Source organism: Misgurnus anguillicaudatus, chromosome 15 (assembly GCF_027580225.2).
Source record: "Misgurnus anguillicaudatus chromosome 15, ASM2758022v2, whole genome shotgun sequence".
Classification (NCBI taxonomy): Eukaryota; Metazoa; Chordata; class Actinopteri; order Cypriniformes; family Cobitidae; genus Misgurnus; species Misgurnus anguillicaudatus.
Window position 1 is genome coordinate 11,571,065 of NC_073351.2, and position 15,087 is coordinate 11,586,151.

Genomic DNA, 15,087 nt, shown 5'->3' on the forward strand with positions numbered 1-15,087 from the left:
GCTTAGTGACAAACATCCCTCTACGCTTTTGTCAGACAGAGATCAACAGCATTCACAATATCATTTAAAAGACACATTCATCGACTCAAACATCAGACCCTACCAGACTCAAATTTAGTTTTTTAATATTTTATAAATGTTTGATAACGAACAATGAACCTTTTAAAAATACCACAATTTTAAATTATGAAAGAATATATTTGGACACTTTTTGGTTGTTTAATCATGATACATATGGCTGTGTGAACTTAAGAAAACAAACTTTATATATATGCATCAATTAAACTTAAAAAATATGTAGTATGAGTTTATTGAAAAATGGAACAATGCACATGAATTACTATGCAACATATGGGAGCATGAAAATGTGCCAAATTTAGCCATACAGGCTCATTTACATTTGTAGTCCCAGGCAGATTGATGTTAAATATCACAAATATATTAAAAATCTAATTTCCAATAAACAATTTTATCAAAACCTTTAAAACATTCATTTTTAACACACGAGTGAAGATAAGACGCCATCTTAAATGAATGAGTCTAACTAGCAATAATTTAGGGATAATCAGTCTTTTGTATTTAAATGAGACCAATCTATTTTTTTATGTAACTTTAGTTAAAATCACTCTTGAAAATTCATGACTAACTTTTTAGACTAGTCTTAGAAGTTCATACAACAGGCCAGTCTACTGTGTGTACAATGAACTATAGTTACATCAACATTCATTTTAAAGTTAAAAATAAGTTGATGAATAAAAACAATGTTCAAAGCAGCATTGTAGTCCAAATATAGCCTATGGGGTCGTTTGTGATTATTAGGGGTGGTGTCCCGGACAGAGCTAATCATAGTCGCAGACTAAAATGCATCTTGTACTGACGATCTTAACATCTATCAGTGCCATTGTTTTGTCTAAAGATGCACACCAGTATTATTTTTGTAAGGTTTGTTTGTAAATGTCCCAAAAATAACTAAGGCTCAGTCCTGGATTAACCTAAACCCCGTCCGGGAAACCGACCCACATACATTTTCTGGACGGAGAAAGCATAAATATGTTTATGCTTATTTTTGTGTGTTTGGAGACTGAAATTTGTAAAGTCTTAGGAAAGACTTTTATTAAAATGCAAAATAAAAGCTAACATTTACCAATTAACTGGTCTTTATCAACTTTAAACATGAACAGAATTATAAAGGAAAGCTTTGTTCCACACTCCTTATATCTTCATGACCTTCAGCAGCAAACAAAGTGTCTGTACAAGGACTAAAGAAATCAAATTTATTCAACAGGAGAATTTATTAACACAGAAAGACATGTACAGTAAAATTCATGAGTCAATATACAACTATAAAAATAACGTACAGTGTTTTATTTAGCAACATAATGTACAAATAAAAAACAATTATTTTCATATTATATTCACAGTACATTCAAACATCCATTACTACCAATTTCCTACAAGTATCCACCTTCATTTATTACATAAAAGCTTCCTGTCCGTTCTCAGTGGGTGCCCTGAAATGAAAAAGAAATAATGATGAACATTATAGATTATTCATATATATCATAAATATATACATTTATATTCTACACGTTAAGAAAACACATTTAACACAAGAGTACAGATTTTTACACCCCTGCCCTGAGACCTCCTATCATGAAGGAAGTTCCACCACAAGACGTTCAATTTAGATTACAATCTCATCATTTTGGGGGTGTACAATCACACCTCCACCCTACGTCCCCATGGGTGGTGTACACACCCAATTTCTCTAGGGTCCGCACACGCACGAACACACGCACACATTTATTGTAGAGAAGGCCCCAGTATCAGAGTTTAAGCCTGGAAGCCAGGCACTCTGCATGTTCTGGTGGCCTCTGCAGATTTGCTGTCTGCACCCTCGTCACCAAACAAGCCCACTGACAGGGCAAGATGGTAATTAAAGTGCAAAAGGCTTTGCATTCACACAAGCAAAAAAAGAAAACACATTTCTATTAATGCTACATTTATCAGAATACGTACCAAGTTATACTGTTTAAAGACTATTTTTAACTTGGATGTACACTCATGTGACAGTTTTTGAAACTGATGATATGATGAAAAAGGATGTGACTTGGCTTAGTGGCTGTATAGAAACAGCAGGCCCCCTGTGATTGAATCTCACATCTTGTTTTAACACAGGAACACCCGAGAAATAAAGGCCTAAGCAGCCTAAACACCAAGCTACTATTAAATGCGATGTGATTGTGCATCACAAGCAATCAGGCCAGACTAGATGACAGATGATCTTTCGGAGACAATTAAAGTAGGAGGCTCTTGTCTATAAACACAGGACATCCTTGCATTGACCCTGAGCTTCCATGGCAGTGCCCAGCCTAAGACACACCCTGATGGACAGCACGTACCACAAACGCATCAACGGGGTAGACAGCGTTGCAAGCCCCCCCCAACAAAAAAGAGGTTCTGTTACATTTATGGAATGTAATATTCTATTGTATGAAGAAATTTTAAGTATATGAAAATAGTAAAATATAACATTCTCAGGGTTTATAGGGTGTAGTGAGTTGAACTGTCAACTGTCGTTTTGCAGTTCATAAACTAACTATTATAAGTTAAGAAACCGTTTACAATACTGTTTAAATATTGCATTTTAACTAATCTAGGGCTGTTATTTTGGTGATTGATGTTGATCACATAATCTGACATTATTAAAGTATTTAATATACACATCCCTATAGAGCAGGGGTGGGCACTCCTGGTCCCGGAGGGCCACCGCCCCGCAAAGTTCAGCCCCAACCCTAACCAGACACACCCGAAAATCCTAATCAAAGGCTGCAGGATTGCTTGGAAATGACATTCAGGTGTTTTGATCAGGGTTGGAGCCAAACCCTGCAGGACAGCGGCCCCCCAGGACCAGGAACGCCCACCCACGCCATAGAGTGCCACAGGGATGACGTATTTTTGTAGGCTAACCCAGAAGTTAGAGGGACACTGGTTCCCTCAGAAAAAGCCCATTCATTTTTCTATAGACTTTTGGATTAATCGCAAAAATAAGCTTGTGGCCTCCAGGGGCGCTAGACATGAAATACATGTCTAGGGCCCCCTAGTGGCCAAAAAGTTCCACGTTGTGCCTTTAATTAAACTGAACAGTAAAAAAGTAACTCAAATATTAATATGTACATTTATAAGTAACGCGTTACTTGATGAAGGTAATTTTATTACATAATGCATGTTACTTGTAATGCGTTATCCCCAACACCGAATATTTTATCCACCTTGATGGCATGAAAGTAACCATAAACAAATTTTTAAAATAATTTTATTAGTATTTAATTTAAAAATGTAAATTAAAATGCGTTTTTGTAATATTTGTCCTGACATATGCTGAAAACAGCTCAGTTTTCTAAATAATCTTTGACAAATGATGTAAAAATACATATTACACTAAACTAGATGATTATTTTATTCCACTTTTTTTATTAATATATTTATATTTTCATAAAAAAAAAAATACTAGTTACACCACATTGACATTTTTGCAATTATCCCCGAAATTTTCTAAAACCAGAAATTTTAGACCTCAAAAAAAAAATGCATGCAAGTAATCTGCAAATTTATTTTGAAATTTTAACACTTTTACATTTACTTGAACCATATGGAGACAAAATAATTAACGTCATGTCATTGACCCAAACACACGGTTTATGTTTTGCGATAATACAAAGTCTATGGGGAAAAAATAAGTTGGCTTTTTAGTAAAGGGAACCACCTAACTTTCGGGTTGGCCTACAAAAATATTATTACTGATGACAATCCAATAAACAGCCCACAAATCACTTTTAGCAAATATGTTGTGGCTTTTGTTAGACTTGAGATTATTAAAATCAGCGTCAAAAAAGTGTCTCAATAAAAGGTTTGCTGTTTAATATTTATGTTGTCAAATAACTGTAAACTAACTGTGACAACGTGCCCATGTGTCAGCATGCCCTTTGTTCTTTAGGATCATGTTTTAAAATAATGATTTTTCCTGGCCAATAACAATGATAAAGTTAACATACTTTCATGCCTGTACAAAAAACTAACAATTAAATATACGTAGACAAATATTCACTGCTGTCTCCCCATTATAAATACTCGGCTTTTAATTAATATGCCGCACACGTCATTAAAATTAAACATTTCGATCGCCCCCTGGTGGCTGGCTGCAGTACAGGTCATAAACCCCACCCCACTCTATGAAAGGAATGGGACGTGAGCCAAACTGAAAAATCTAATTTTACTTAAAATATTCAGAACTTTCTTACATTCTGGCTTTCTGGAAGGACGTTTAGACGTCATCCATCTTATTTTACAGTCTTTGGTCTCTCCTAGGCTACATTGCCATCTGCTGTTACATCTGTTATGACGAGTTTTAGACAAAGGATTACCGTGAACCTTAATTGTCGTTTTAAACACTACAAAATAAAACAGAAAAACTAAAATATACATCAACACTGATATTAGATTACATAGAGAGTATTATGATTGTTGTATTTTCTTTAAAGATGCCCCCCTCCCACAACCAACAAGTGGCCAAAATAAAGGTATTAAGTTATTTTTGTAACCACTGTGTGCTGGCAATCTTTGACTGTTAAGAAAACATAACCTAAACCGATATTTCTTTAAAAAGCATTAAATTGTACAATCAATATAGTCTTTTCATGAAGAGCGTCGAGTCTTTTGTTTGCTGTTAAATTTGAGTTATTATTGTAGGATGTTTAGCTATGAGTAAAACCTCCCTGTATAATTTTTAATAAAAAAATCTGAACACTGAACGACATAAAATCGCAAAAAGAAACTAAACCTTTTCACACAATATCGTCGTGTATAAAGAAAGGGACACTCACCGCCATCTTCATGTCATTGTGGCACGGATTTGCGCTCCACCTTAAAAAGCACTGCGCATACGCATACGACTGCGTGATGCGCAGACTGTTCGAAGTATGACATCAAACTTACCGCGAGAGCGGTTCTAAAGCTTTCCATTCGAATTGCTCTCGCGGTACTTTGATGCGCTGGACTGCGAAGCGTCCTTGGAAATCAAGCACACCAGATTGTGACAAGTCCCGCCCTTGAGCTGATCAATGTGCTCTGTGATTGGTCAGGCTATATGAATGACTTATCATTTGTCAAACACATGCAAGAGATGAAGTATTTTAGCCAATCGTGTCACAGGAAAGAGATCCTAATATGAAACGGGTAAAAAAAAATAACGAACGCTTGCGTCCACCAGAAATATCCATTTATGGGAATGCTGGGAGTTCTAAAAATAGCGATTATAATATAAGTAACTACATACGATATTAATATTGTGTCAAATATGATTACATGCTAATAAATACCTAATTTAATTTTACTATTAAAAAAACTTTTTTAAAACTATTTGTTAAAGGGATAGTTCACGTTAAAATTAAAATGATGTCATCATTTACTCATTCTCATGTTGTTCTAAACCTGTATGAATTTCTTTTTTCTGATGAACACAAAAGAAGAAGGTTGATACTTAATTTAAAATGTTTAGAAAAGATGTGTACTTGCTCTTATTCAAAATATTTTTATTTAAAACCCACAGCAGTTTATCAATTCACAAAATATACAAATTAAATGTAAATGTAAAATGAACCTATGAAAATACTCTCTTAAAAAGTACTCCTAATGAACAGATGTTTTAATAAAATGTATTTTCAAAAACATGAGAGGTTTGGGATAAAAAAGTTAAAACATCACACAACACTGATTCTTAATTCCAGGTTTACTAATACAATATAAACTCACCTCACACTTTAATACCCTTTTTTGTCCTGAGGACAAAGTTCATGTGTAATCATTGCTATGGCTGTCCTATTATGGCAATGTAACATAAAATGGCTTTTAAAAAGTAATGCACTTGGTGATGTCCACGGCTACACCCAAAAAAGATTATTTGATGGGATACAGGCCTTGACAATATTAAAAAGTAAATAATGCCGATTCACCTAAAAATAATAAAATCTGTCATAATTTCCACATACTCATTACTTTCTTTCTTAAAATACAAAAGACAGAATGTTGGTGACTGGGGTGATCATGCAGTCCCTAAAACATTCTGCCTTATAAGAAACACATTTGTTCAATGGAAAAAAGAAAGAAATACATGTTTGAATAAGGGTAAATCATTTTTAGGTAACCTGTTCCTTTAAGAGGTGCAAGACAGCACAACACAATAATGAAACGATGCAAAAGAAAATCAAAGGGAATCAACAATTTTTAAATCAATTAATAAATGTCTTATTAGATGAGGGTTAGAATACTTCACATGTATCAATGTATAAAGACATGAATCAATAGGAAAGTGTCTCTGTAAAGAGGTATTGCTTGTCTGTTAAAAGACGTTATGTGCAAATTTTATGCAAAGGTATTAAAATGCTACAGTTATGAAGTGTAAGTGTGAATTCCTTTGTGGAGATCATCATAAAATATCTGTACAATATACCTTTAACTTTTGTGAAAAGAAATATTTAAAGGGGTAGTTCACTTCAAAATGAAAACTCTGTCATCACTTTCCCATCCTCATGTTGTTCCAGACCTTAATTTCTTTTTTCTGATGAACACAAAAGATATTTAGAGAAATTATGGTAAACACACAGCAGATAGTGTCCATTGACTTCCATAGTAGGAATAAAAAAATATGATGGAATTTAATGGGTACTGTCAACTGTGTGCTTACCATCATTTATCAAAATATTTTCTTAGTCATTTATCACAATACTTCAAAAATATTTTTTTCCTACTATGGAAGTCAATGGTCACCTACTGCCGTGTGTTTACCATCATCTCTCAAAATGTTTTTTTTTGTGTTCATTAGGGGAAAAAATCATACAGGTCTAGAACAACATGAGGATGAACAAATGATGACAGAATTTTCATTCCAAAGTGAACTATCCCTTCAACTGATGGCCAGGTGCATTTCAGACCGCCCAAAATAGAGCTACAGCGCCCCCTGCAGTGCAAAGCACAGAGCAAAAAGTCTTGCCTAGCAAACATCTTTGTGATTGGTGTTATGGTTGATCTCCTTGCTGTATGTTGAATCCCAGTCCCTTTCGAATACTGCCTGTAGCTGCTCTTGGACTGTAGGGCTTCCTGAATTGGCTGAAGTTTGGTTTACCACTAATGCAGAACCAGCTGTGTTCACAAAGTAGTCCCCGGACCAATTAGAGGTACCTGAATTAAAAAATGCAATATACATACCGATTAAAAATATATACATGCACTCTTTACTGTCGAAAAAAATATTTTGATTAAGGGATTTTTATAAATTACAGAAATGCGTTATGAATACAAACAGCAGATAGCATACCTATATAAGCAACCCTGTCCGTGACCATGTACTTGTTATGGTTGACTCTGGCAAATGGAATTTCTTTCTGCCGAGGATTGGAAGGCACAATAAAAATTTTCTGTGGAAAAAAGCCTTATTAGTTTTATTATGTTAAGCTGCACATAACCCAAGAAATAATGATATAATTCAAACATGTCAAAGAACTTGAATCGCATTGATGTTCCACAAAACAGCACCTCTATTGATTGGGCAGATAAACATTTACCACTTGAACATCCAGCTTGCTGTTGTCTCGTAAGGAAGCGAGTGAACGGAGGAAAGACAACATGATGGGACTGGTGCTGCCCCAGCAACTGATCAGCAAACGCACTCGAACCTTATGCTCATAAGCCACTTGTCGCAGCTGAGTGTCAATATCTGCCCAGTACCTGTGTGACATCACATAGGGCCACATTAAAAAAAAAACGTATCTTTTGGGGAGCAAAAAGAATCGTTTCACTACTTTTTTTTATTATAGCAAGGTAAAGCATGTCAGTATCACAAACCTTTTGGATTTGGAGTACTCCATAGTGGGAAGATAGTTCATGACAGCTATATAGACAAACTTTTGAGCATCACTGATGACACTGAGGATGGACTGCAGGTCTGGAGTTCTGCCTTCAGCACATAATGAAGGAGGAGAACTCTGTGTGCCACAGACAGACAAATACATTTTAACTTCCTCTATCTTATGGCTGCAACCACAATAAGGAACAAAATAACCCACAAGCAATGGGAAAATACAGATTAACAACATGCACTGTTTTCTCTTACTGATAGATAGACACTGGAGTCACTCCCATTAAGGGATATCTGCATTGGTGAGTCCTTATTGTACAGAGTAGAGTACGTGCTGGGCCATTGGGCGGGAACTGTCTTGGTCTGATTTAGGTACCAATAGGCTTCGAAAATCTTTCCGAGGTCTTCAGCGAGACACCCGCAGTCGTACACAACCGCACCCAACTCCTTCACCTGAGCAGGGAAAAGATGTATGGATACGGTATGGGAATGGTGTGATATGTTATAGAAATGCAAAGAATGAATTACTAAACTGACTTGGGTTAGTGATCTCCAGTCCATATTGGCACTGCCAATGTAAATGTGCTTTTTATCCACAATCCAGAATTTGGTGTGCAGTACACCTGTCGTCAGCTCTCGCATATTCACCATCCGCACGTCAGCACCTGCGACAGGTAAAACATTACGTTCTAGTCTGAGGCCCAAATCAATACGAGAAATCACATTTTAGTTCCTCTCTTAATACTTTTTTGTTTTCCTGTGGCTGTTAAAGGAATAGTCTACTCATTTTCAATATTAAAATATGTTATTACCTTAACTAAGAATGGTTGATACATCCCTCTATCATCTGTGTGCGTGCACGTAAGCGCTGGAGCGCGCTGCGACGCTTCGATAGCTTTTAGCTTAGCCCCATTCATTCAATTGTACCATTTAGAGACAAAGTTAGAAGTGACCGTTTTTCCTATTTAAGACGAGTAGTTATACGAGCAAGTTTGGTGGTTTGATTTAAAAGAGGAACTATATTTTATGGCGTAATAGCACTTTTGGGAGTACTTCGACTTGCCTGAAAGGTCCGCTTCCCTTCTCACTCTCATAATGGGAGAGGGAGGGTGTTACTGCGCCGAGTCGAAGTACAAAAGTGCTATTACGCCATAAAATATAGTTCCTCTTTTATATCCGCTTAGAAAAGCGCTACGTTTTATTTTGTACCACCAAACTTGCTTGTATAACTATTCGTCTTAAATAGGAAAAACGTTGATGTGTTTGGTCACTTCTAACTTTATCTCTAAATGGTACCATTGAATGAATGGGGCTAAGCTAAATGCTATCGAAGCATCGCAGCGCGCTCCAGCGCTTAAGTGCACGCACACAGATGATAGAGGGATGTATCAACAATTCTTAGTTAAGGTAATAACATATTTTAATATTGAAAATGAGTAGACCACTCCCTCAATTAGCATTGCTTTGATTTACCAGAATTCACAAGGAACTGAATGTCATCCAGTGGTTTCTTTTCTGATGGCTTATCGACCGCAACTCGAACAGATACTTTCCCAGAGAGCCGCCCTAATTCCTGTAAAACCTGCTCGCCCTAAGGAGTACAGAATGGTTAACACTTTGCGACACTGCATTTATTAATATTCGGATAACATGAAATACAAACCTGACTGGCTGTGGGTTCATGCGTTTTCGTATCATTATTGGTAAGAGTCCAGTAGAAGGAGGCGACATCCAGACTGCTTTCAGCAACGGATATAAGATTGAGCCAAGCTTCATATATGGATTGGTGAGCGGTCGAGGAGTTAAAAGCAAGTCCCTCTGGAATACTTTCCACTAAAATGATCCTGTGAATGACAATAGGAGCATTCAGAGACACTATCAAAACTAAAAACCCAGATGTGAAACAATGTAAGGTTAACCTCATTACCAGTGAACCACTAAAACACTGAAATCTCTAAAAATAAGTTCCTTTCTTGGTATTTACCTGCAGGGATCAGTACAGGTTTCTCTGATCAGAAGATGCTCCTGCTGTCCATGTGATTTCGAGGAGGATGTTGACATAGGAAGAAGCAGCGTTTGGAGAGACAGAAGTATCAGCAACACTGTGGTTACACAGGTAAGGATGATCAGGCATCTGTAATACTAAACACATGGATGGGACAAGATTAAAACTTGTGTGCAATAGCAGGGACATGCATGTAAAGCAGAGGTTCTAAAACTGGGGGCAGGAGATGGTGCACCAGTTATGTGACATTTTAAAATTTATTATAAATTCTGTGTAATTAAATGTCAGAAAAATAAGGTTAGTAAGCACCAGCACTACATTGTATACATTTGAGATTGTTATATGTCATGAATTTTCTTTGGGGGGGACTGCAAAAGGATGAACCCTACACAAGGGGGTCCGCACTCCAAAAAGTTTGAGAACCACTGATGTGAGGGTTTAAGGTACAGTCAGCTGGTCATTATTGCAGACCAAACCAGTACATTATGTGTGTTTGACGTCATGCGGCACCGCAAGAACCGTCAGGGGGATGACACCTACCTCAATGCATTTTGTGGAACTATAGTCATAAAATATTTGATTTATTTATTCATGTTTATGGAAACGATTTTCCTCTTTTTTATTTCATTGAGCACAAATGTCTTTTTCGTGTCACTCAGCATGAATTTCTATGTATTGTTTTTCATGTCCCTGAACGCGACTTTATTTTTCGTGTCATTTATGTATTGGTTTCAAATTTTTAAACTATTGTCCCTTGAGGGTATTGTTAGAGTTGGGGTTTGGGTTGGGAAGTCTGAAATGAAACACAAAGTCGTTCGAACCCCAAGCGACAATCGTAAAAAATAGAATTTTTTTAGAAACCAATACATAAAATGACACAAAAAATAAAGCAGAGCTCAGGGACACGAAAAACAATATGAAGTTTTATTTAACAAAATTTAACAAGGTCATATGTAATCATCCAATCAGTGCCAGAGAAAGACAATATTTAAAGCCATCTCTCATGGACAGCACGCCAAATATGCATAAAACGAATAATGCTATTTACTTTATTTTGATTTCATCTACGTGTAAACTCGTAAAATATAGAATTTATGCAGAGTGACATGAAAAAGACATTCGTGCTCAATGACACACACACAAAAAGGAAAATAATGTCCATCAGGGCTGTCACAATGATTAAATAATTGTCTCATCGCATTTGTTTGAACTCATCCCGATGATTTCAAATCACCACAATGATTGCACAACGCTATAAAAAACAGAAGGGGGAGCTGTAGCGCCTGTATAAACGAGACAGTATTAGATGCCGTTCCTTAACTGACTGTGTAATGCGATACATTGCAAAACCATTCAATACATTGGAAAAAACAGAATTTAAAGAAAAGCTGCGAAACTTTGAAAAGCAGTATGAACTACTGTCATTAAACAATTACTTTTAAATATGTGTTATGTGTAATAATATTCACTGCTAGGTAAACCTCGCAAAAGATTTCATTTAAATCATCACAACAATGTATGAAAATTATTTCATGACCAAACATAATGTATGAGAATTAAATGTCAAAGCAATAAAATGGACAATTAATTGTCATAATCGGCACAATTTATTAGACAATTAACCGTCAGCCGAATTTCATAACTGTGACAGCCCTAGTGTCCATGAACATGAATAAATAAATCAAATATTTTGTGACTATACCACGAAATGCCTTGAGATTAGTTTGGAATATTGTGGTACTTTGATGTCATCTGCCTATCGGTTCTTGTGGTGCTGTGTGACATTGAACACATCTAATGTGTTCTAACAGGACAGATTTCATGATGTCCTGAAGGGGTGTTTTAAAGAACAGAAAATTGTAAATCATCACAGTTATTATATGGGTATTTAGCAGAAAATAAATAATTAGACATGAAATGTTATTTTTTTGAAAGCTCAGACTGATACAGAAGTCATGAAATTAATACAGCAATGTAGGTCACTGTGGTTCCCAGGCTTAGACAATAGTCAGTTATATAATTTAACCAAAGCAATTATACAGAAATATTTGACCGTGGACAGGCAGATTGAATACCTTTTGTGAGCTATATTGTACTTCCTCTCTGCTTGGCTCCACATCAACCATCTTGAGTATGATTTAAAAGAAAAAAAAAGGTAATTAACCATACAAATAATATAAATGCAATAGATCAAACAACAGGTAAATGTAAAGCATGTTCACAATAACCAATAAAGAAACTAGTAAAGTATTGCATACCTTTTTGTAAGGAATATCAGACTTCATGGTGTTGAGGGTCACCAATACATTAGATGGAAACACAAACCCTAAAAAGTGCAAGATAAGTCATTCATTGCTTTGTGCATTTGAAGCGTTTTAGCACGTCTGTTTGTGTATTGACGCTTTTCATTGTTCTGTCACGTGTGCAGCGGTTCTATAGACACGACTGGAAATAAAAAAAGTCAGATGACTGAGCATTGAGCATTGATGAGCTTAGCAAATTTTTCAAACACACAACCGGTTTGCAGGATTGTTATCTTAATAGAAAGTGGAAGTGTTTTTGAAGACAAGGATAAAATGAAGAACTGCGGGTGCAGTTTAGGCTATGAGAGTCATGAGTAAACGACCACGTGCCTGAAAGTAATGTGATTTGGGGATCTGCTTTCATTTAGCTGTTTTGCATGACTAATGCTGACTAGTCTTCTTGACATTAACAACATGTTAACAACATTGTTTTTTTAATTTTATGGATCAAACATGTACTGATCACCTCAGGAGCTGTAACTTATATCATAACTGGCTACAAAAAAGTAGTTACACTTTTAACATATCCTCCATACTAAAAAATATCAACAGCTAAAACCAGCTTACTTTAGTTTGCTGGTCCTCCCAGCCTGGCAAAGATGGTCAAGCTGGTGGGTTAGCTGGTCTTAAACCAGCTTAAAAAGTGACCAAAACACATCTAGACCAGCTTGCTACACCATCTAAAATCAAGCTGTGAGACCAGCTAAAATCAGATTACCATTTAATTAGACATTTAAGAAAAATCCAGCTAATACCAGCTGGTTTTAGCTGGTCTCACAGCTTGGTTTTACTGGTGTAGGAAGCTGGTCTAGCTGTGTTTTAGTCCATTTTTAAGCTGATCTAGCTGAACTTAGCTGGTCAGGTGGGAAGACCATCTTAAACCAGCTACTGCCACCTTAAACCAGCTACCAGTCTTAGCTGGATTTTTCAGTAGGGACTCGGGAGTACTGAGTACTCTACTTACAATGAAACTAAGTGTATTAATACAGAGTTTATATATGTTAACATGGTGTCATATATGAGATACAACCATGGTCTGTTTTTGTACAGCATTTGTAATACGCATGCGCTTTAAGTGTGAACGCATTATCTTTGTCGATATACACTCAACAGATAACTTTATTAAAGGAAACGAGGACATACCTGATCACTAACAGCTTGCAGAGTAAATCATCTCAGTTAAAGCGCAGCGGTATTGTTGGCAGTCAATGATCTATGTTTACAAACTAAACCAAATATCTCTGTCAAAGAAACAAAGGAAAAGTCGCGTAAACAATGTCGTCCAAACACTGTTTGGAGAGTCACGAAAACATCATACTGCTCCAGTTCCTTGTGTACTGTATGCGGCTCGTGATATCACGTGACCAGATCTAACGTAACGTGACGTATATGATGATACGTTCACAGCACTTTACGTTCATATGTCGTTCTGTATTAATAATGTATTCTTTTTTTTTAGGATAATTTATTGTCACCCAAGTTTAATGTCACTGTACCCATAATTTGGTTATTTTCAGATAAATTAAGGAATTGTATGGGGCAACACGTGATTGTCAAATGGTTATTATCTTCCCGTTTTCAGTGTTACAAATGTATCTAGTGTATGTAATTTTAAAAGCATAGTCGAATGTAAATTTGGCAAATAAAGATGATTATTTTATGTATTTAAATGTATTTAAATTTAGTAAAAAATGTTTACAATTAATTATAATATTTAATATCGATTTCGAATTTGTTCAAATTATTTCTCTGCAAAAACGTTTAACGTAAACAGCTAAACATAATTTTGCCTCTCATAAATTGAATTTTATTGTATGAAAAATATTTCAGAAGAATATGAACATCATCATCGTGGATAGCTTGTGATGAATGCTTCGCCAGCAGAGGGCGATACAGGACTAATGCATTGTAAGTTAATAAATGTTCAATGCAGACAAAATCATAGCGAACTGTTACGTTTGCATTGCAGCTGCATGTTGTAGGCTGAGAGATGCAGACATCCTTTAATTAATTTATTAATGTTAATCTATGTAGTAGACAGTCCACTTTATCACCTTATTTTTTTGACAAAAATTTATGAAAATAAATGACATTTTGGAAAAAGGTTTGTAAATAAATATATTTATATAGAAAATATACATAATAAAAATTATTAATTAATGAACATATTCAATTTATAATCAATGTAATTTTTCGTATCCTTCTATTTGAGTATTTCAGAGAGCGCGAGACCGGTATCTGCCCTCGGGCTATACGGCAGTTAAGGGAGAGTCAGGAAGCTGTCGGCTGTCCAGGATGCAGTCAGGTGTCTATCCTTAAAAAAAAAACTACAATATGACCCTCCAGTTACTAACGGATGATTTAGACTAGGCCTACCCTTTTTGTTAGTTTTTAATAATCGTGTTAACCTATGCCCTTACAACAGAAAGGAAGAAACAAACAAAACTGTTCAATTGCATAATACGCAGTTGTGTTTATTAAAAAAAAAACATTTATTGTATCCTGTTTAGCTTTTGAAATAAACTGCATCATGTTGCTCGTAATTCTGGTCATCAAAACCGTTGCCCAATCACCAATTATATTTACAAAACCTTCTTATTGCAACATTTTTTATGACCCAATGCACGTCCTATTTTCATTGGATGACACAATGTGTACAAGTGTGTGATGTTTTTGTGACCAAATAAGAATAGTCAAAGTGCTGTATAGTTAGAAATAAAACAATATCAACAATTTAAGATTTGATAGTTAGCCTATATGTAGCCTAATTGAAATGTTTTATTATGTTTTTATGCAATTATTGTTAAACTTCAATTACACCCAATTATAGAATAACATTGTCATGCATGTACTGTATGTATGACATT

General features: G+C 35.6%; 1 protein-coding gene and 1 long non-coding RNA gene across 2 annotated transcripts; both read right to left on the reverse strand.

The window, feature by feature from the left end:
* Window positions 1-1,336: 1,336 nt before the first annotated feature.
* On the reverse strand, window positions 1,337-5,109 carry LOC129419643 (uncharacterized). The gene is made up of 2 exons (XR_008636600.2): window positions 4,302-5,109; window positions 1,337-1,511 (listed from the first exon to the last, which is right to left on the reverse strand). It is a non-coding gene; the product is annotated as an uncharacterized lncRNA (long non-coding RNA).
* Window positions 5,110-5,574: 465 nt separating this feature from the next.
* On the reverse strand, window positions 5,575-13,576 carry pld3 (phospholipase D family member 3). The gene is made up of 12 exons (XM_055174657.2): window positions 13,364-13,576; window positions 12,176-12,243; window positions 11,993-12,043; window positions 9,897-10,054; window positions 9,576-9,756; window positions 9,386-9,503; window positions 8,450-8,577; window positions 8,168-8,365; window positions 7,900-8,039; window positions 7,620-7,782; window positions 7,373-7,472; window positions 5,575-7,236 (listed from the first exon to the last, which is right to left on the reverse strand). Exons 2-12 carry the CDS (start codon window positions 12,200-12,202, stop codon window positions 7,049-7,051), a joined length of 1,452 nt encoding a protein of 483 aa, XP_055030632.2. The 5' UTR covers window positions 12,203-12,243; window positions 13,364-13,576; the 3' UTR covers window positions 5,575-7,048.
* Window positions 13,577-15,087: the final 1,511 nt, after the last annotated feature.